The sequence below is a fragment of the Cylas formicarius genome, unplaced genomic scaffold, assembly GCF_029955315.1.
Source record: "Cylas formicarius isolate icCylForm1 unplaced genomic scaffold, icCylForm1.1 PGA_scaffold_10__41_contigs__length_53128322, whole genome shotgun sequence".
NCBI classification, from domain to species: domain Eukaryota; kingdom Metazoa; phylum Arthropoda; class Insecta; order Coleoptera; family Brentidae; genus Cylas; species Cylas formicarius.
Genome location: NW_026844214.1, coordinates 9,156,384 through 9,162,383, shown reverse-complemented (window position 1 = coordinate 9,162,383; position 6,000 = coordinate 9,156,384). Strand labels below are relative to the sequence as shown.

Below are 6,000 nucleotides of genomic sequence, written 5' to 3'. Positions count from 1 at the left end.
TCTTGGACGTTCGTGAGCATAAACGGTATTTTTCTGTTCCACGCCTCTCGAATATTATTTTCCATGTCTTCTGGTGTTGTAGAGGGTTTCACATAGGCACGGTCTTTAACATATCACCACAAAAAGAAATCTAATGATTCCAAGTCACATGGGGACCATCCAATGAATCCACCTCTACCGATCCATTTCTGTGGGTAATGATTATTCAAAAATTGTATTTCTCAATGGGAATGCGGAAGAGCTCCATCTTGCTGAAACCACATTTGTTGGATCTCAATGTTATCAACTTCTTGAAGAAAAGGTTAAATATCTAGTACAGTTAAGTGGTTCGCGAAAAAATATGGTCCAATAACATTAAAGTGTTTTATTCCACACCACACATTAAATGACCAATGGTTTTGGTTTTGTGTTTCCCGTACTCAGAATGGATTAGCTGTTGCACCATTACTGCGAAAAGTAGCTTCATCAGAAAACATTATTTTAGAAAGAAAAAAAATTGGATCGGCCTTTATTGCTTCATTTATAACGATACTGGAGTTTACACTTTGTTCAAAATCACAGTCTAGAAGTTCTTGAAGTATTTCCATATGAAAGAAATGAAATTTGTGTTTTCTAGTGGTGCGATTAACGGCATATTGGGATATATCACATAAGCCAGCTACTTGACGGCTACTGACCTGTGGATTATCTTAAACTTGAATTAAATTTTTTAATTCTTTTATCTGGTTGTTATTAATTCCGGTTTATCCAGCTATAGAGCCTTGCCTATGCTGATAGCGCAGGAACGCATGAAGCAATTATGTAAAAAAAATGAAAATATTTATTCAACATACGCATGCACGAAATCTAAAATTTAATTTTTAACCAACGACCTTGCGGCATTTAGCAACTAATATGGCCGATGACAGATTGTCAGTAAGTTTGGATGCGGCATTTTAAAGTAAAGTCCTACTAATAAAAAAAGTATTTTTTTCCGGTTCGCCTAATATGTAAATCATATCCATCAATTCAGCTTTAGGAAAATTTTATGAATTTATTCACTCAGTTGTCAGGTAAAAATTTGACAATGTCATATTGTCATGACCAACTCATGTACTAGCAGTAGTCTTAGACAGACACAAGGGCAAATATTGGAAAAATTAAAATAAATCTCAAAGTCTTAAAAAAGGGATATGACATAATTACTAAAAGTTGTAGGTTTTTGTAAGATCTAAGATCTCTAAAATACATACATTTGATTATATTAAATTCCATTGTATATATCTGCTACATCACCTTCGAATGACGCTTTACGAATATAGAAAAATTAAAATATTGAGAAAGCTATTAGGTTTAGGTATTATTAATAAAAAGAAAGTTGAAGAATTTTAAAAGGCATGCAAAACAAAATTTAAAAATAGGGTTTGCATTTAAAACAATGTTTTATTCGTCGCGCAATTTCTAGCCGCACTGTATAATTTAAAATAATTTTACATTGTGTATCCTAACAATCTGTACAACTTTTATATTTACCATTTGATATATATCTATATCGTTAACTCACCCTGTACATAATTGCCAAAATTAAGTGTTTTATAAAATTGTGCTATTATGTTATTTGAAAAATCACACCTAATATGCGCATAATTAGGAATTTTAAAGCAGGCAAGTAGAGTGGTAGAAAAAATGCAAAATGTCGAAAAATTACAGTGCCACATAGAATCAAATTAATTTTACCTATTAAATAAAGTTAAGAATTAATTAATTAATTTGATTGTCGTAAGTTACACGCGTTTCGCTAGAAAATAGCACAGTCACGACAAATAACAGAAAATAACAGAAATATTTTTTTTTTGAAAAATTTCAAGCTTCCGCAGTTAATAAAAACGATGTTTGCGCAACTATTTTGAAAGAATCTGACAAGACCTTTCGGTTTAATTAATATAAATTGAGAAATTTTCTGGGTCTGTTAGCAATTATTTCCACCCTCTCGTTAGAAATAAAACAGTGGTGACGTGTAGCTTTTGACCTGCATCGGCAATTTATTTTCACAGCGGTTACACCCTTTGTGGCTAACGAACACGTTTGGTTTTGAACCTTTTGCAGAATTCAATAATAGCGATTTCTTTTTTTATGAAAGTATCTATATTAATCATCAATTAAGATATTATCGTTTACATATTTACGCTTGATTTAAGCTGGTCAACTTTAAAGGTCCCTGCGTATTTCTTGTCAAAAATGACTTCTGGTTTTAATGTTTGGGAACATTTATTAATAATGCAGATTTCGATAACTGTTTTCATGGGCAGAGCTTGAGTTGGGTGTCGTCAAAATTGAAGGTCGCAAATATTTTTTCATATCTGTATCTATGCGTATATCCCTTAATAGAATAAAAGTTCTTGTTTTAAATTTCAGTAAAAATGTGCCACAAAATAATTATAGTATAGTTATATATAGATGGCATACAGAGCGTCCTTTTTGTACATTGTATATTGTACATTGTGCATTTTGTACAGATTGTTTATATATATGCAAGATAAGTTTAGTATTGATTAGTAAGATTGATTCGCTTCCATTTAATTGCGTTTTTCTCTAAAATTACCTTTAACTAAAACTTTTTATATGATTATTCGATTTGACTTTGACTTCGCAATTTTTTTTCTACAGTTGATCGAATTAGTTGCTTCTAGAAATTGTCATTTCTCATCCCCGTAGACTTTATTTTAGAATAACTACAAATATAAAGTTTACATGGTAACTGTTGAGCTACCCATTCGGTCGTAAGCGATTTGTTCTAATATGAGAATATGGGCAACAGCTGCGGCCCAAAGAAAGAGTTGTTCTTTTTCAACTTCCTGCTTTTACATTGTTTCCGGCTCCTCCACTGGTTCATTAAGAATGTTCATTACGACATGTGCGAGTTTATATTTAGTCTATTTTGACCCAGTTTTGCAAAAAAAAAACGGGAATATAATAATAAATTAAGTACTAAGTACAATGTTGCATATCCAAACACAAACAGCACGATTGCATGCAATGAATTAAATATTGTTGCAATTGAATCTGGATCACTCGATAGCTCTAGCGTCTACTCTCAGTTGAAACTAAATTTGGCTTTTTTCATATCTATAATTCGGGCAATTGAAAATAATAATCACTAATATATGAAACAATCTAGGTGACAAATATATCCTACATACAGATTAAGAAATCAATAAAGGAATTGTCCGAAACATTATGCAAAATGCAAAAAAATAAATTTTCTTATTTATGCCATGTTTCAAATATTTAATCTAATAATTTATCCAATTTACTGCAAACAAAACTAGCCTCCTTTTTCAGTAAGCGTATATATAATAATCAAGTTTCAATCTAATTTGCTAACAAAGAAATTATTTCCACTGATCTGGCAAGATCCTTTTTTTACTAGGCGAAAGTTTCCCATTTCGATAAACTTTATGGTAGCGTAAAGGTGTTCATTCTGAATATTTTTGCACTCTTAGATTTTAAATAAAAAATCTTGTATATGCATTTGTCAGTTAGATAAAAGAGCAGATAAAAGTGAAAGATACGGAAAAGTCTTTCTTTATAAAAGTTTTTGATTGCTTCAAAAGTTAGGTTTGCAATGCCTGACATTTGATTTTTTGTACAGAGGACGAAAAAATTCAAAATTTGGTAAAGAGTAAAGTAGAATTTTTTATAGCTTCAACACAAAATGTTAAATTCAAGTGTTCTAAATTTGAAAATACATTACAGATTATCAAGCAAAATTTCGATTTAAAACCAAAATAATTCTCATGTTCACCTATTTTATTTGATTGCACCTTTCATAATTGTGGCATTTTTTTCAAAATCAGAAAAACTTCAACTTTAGAAGAGAGAATATTTACAATTCAAAACGACAGACTCATAGGGGTTGCAGAAATTGTATTCAACGAAAAATATTTTGTACTGTATTTGTATTTTATATTTCAAAAACTTCCCATCTATACTTTATACATTTTTTGATAGATAGATAGATTCAAAACTTCTTGCTAATTGTCCATGGGTTTTCGATATGTCAGTTGTTTAAAACGCCTCTAAAGAACCATATCAGAATTAATCAAAACGGAAATCCTAGGCAGTCATAAAATTGAACGATCGCGTCCATCTATTTTTAAAATTTGGGATAGAGCCATTCTTTGACATTTGCAGCATAATGAGCATGACAGCATGTGCAAAATGTCTGTTACACTCGTTATCAAAAAAGTTGATTATAATTCCATAATAAGAAGTGGCTCACCAAACATTTAATTTTTTTGAAGTATTTTTTAAGACTGTAACTTTGTGCTCGTTTTGTAAAGGAGAGTGTAGGGTTTTCATTAACCGATTGCAAAATTAATAGAGCTTGAAGCGGCATTTATATTTTTTCGTAGTTCTCTTTACAACAGTAACGGATCCAGTTTTTTTGAATTTAGTTACTTAATAATTTTCACCATTTTTCTTATTTTGAGAAATACGACGCGATTATGAAAAGTGCTATGGAGAAAATCTTCCAAAAAACGTCTTTTTCTACTCCCGCCTGTAAAATGCCTAATTATACACCGATCTACCGGACGGAAAGTGTCATTTTACTACGCAAGTTTCGTTTTCCATGGATCCGAGCCACTTCGGATATTTCCGCGATATTTCCGCACGATTTTGGGAGCAATCGGAGGTTTTCGGAGTTTTTCCCGCACGGCTTTAATTTTGACGTTTGTCAATTCTGAGGGTTATGTCATTCGAGTTGTTTTAAAAAAATGTACTCAAAAACTAGTTGCAGAAAAAGTATAGTATGTAACATGTTTGGTAAACTTTTGATGTCACTCGTTTATTAAACACTCGTTCCGCTCGTGTCAAATAGCGTCGTGACTCAAATGCCGTTTGCATCATATACTATTACCGGTTAGCGCCAATAGCAAATTTGATCTATCCAATTTTTTTCTTTGTATTTACTTGCAAAATGTCTAAAAACACCTCCACAAAAAGTCCTCCCTTAACAAAACATTATAGCCCAATACCATATCAGAAGTCCCAAGCAATCATCGCCAGACAAGCGACGACAAATTCTCTGAATCTAAAAGCCATCGAAATCGCTCAATAATAAAATAATTGAAAAAGGAACTATCTCAAAAATTGCACTTCCAAGTTATGCAAATTAAACATGAACAAGACGAACGGAGTCCCGCCTACCATTCGACACCCGGTTTTTAGCTCACGTCCATTGGTCACGGAGTCTCCGCTATAGTTTATCCTTATTCCACGAGAGGGGAGAGCTGTTTCAGCGCCCCTCGAATGGCTCGGAGAGCTGCAGTCGATCTTATACCGACCGAACAACAAGAATCGGCTCAGGTTTCAGGCGAAGGCAGATGCATTAACATCCGCCCGTACATTTGACGGTATAACAAATATAACACCCTCGCCCAATGTTTTTTTTGTAACAAATTCCTAATATTGTTTGACAGTGCACCAATCTCGATGTCGGTTCGTTTCTCGTTTAGTGATCGATTATAGTGATTGTTCGTGAATATTCTGCAGAACCAGTGTACCTTGTGGCTAATGTAGTGATATCGCGGACTAAAAGGTACCAATAGGTACCCCGAAGATGGTGACTTTAATGCCCTGCAACTATTTAAATACCCAGACCTCGAGGTGCACCATGATAGACAAGATGTGTGAACCTAAGGTATCGTTTTTATTTTTTGTAATCGTTTAGGATTTAGCGATTGAAGTTGCGGTTTGGTTTTTTTTTTATTTGTTTTGGGTTTAAATAACCTAAAATCGATCAAGGCAACTCTTATACGTTTGTAATGGACAATTTACGTACCTCTTTCATTTATCTACCACCTGGTAGTTCTTTGTGGGACTGTTCTAATTAATTAAAAATTGACTGTAAACTTGGCTATTTTGTGCGATTTACAATCAAAAATTTAGAAATTGAGGTTTTTGATAGAGGATAGCTGTTTTGAAAGGGTAAATGTCAGTCATCAGAATTATAGATCA

General features: G+C 32.8%; 1 protein-coding gene across 1 annotated transcript in view; it reads left to right on the top strand.

Annotated features, from left to right (window-relative positions):
- Positions 1–5,329: 5,329 nt before the first annotated feature.
- LOC132700557 (eyes absent homolog 2) overlaps positions 5,330–6,000 on the top strand; it is a 64,050-nt gene continuing 63,379 nt past the window's right edge. Inside the window, exon 1 of the mRNA XM_060667958.1 lies at positions 5,330–5,683. Coding sequence (XP_060523941.1) covers positions 5,603–5,683 — 81 coding nt within the window. The 5' untranslated portion in view covers positions 5,330–5,602. The remainder of the gene's footprint in view (positions 5,684–6,000) is intronic.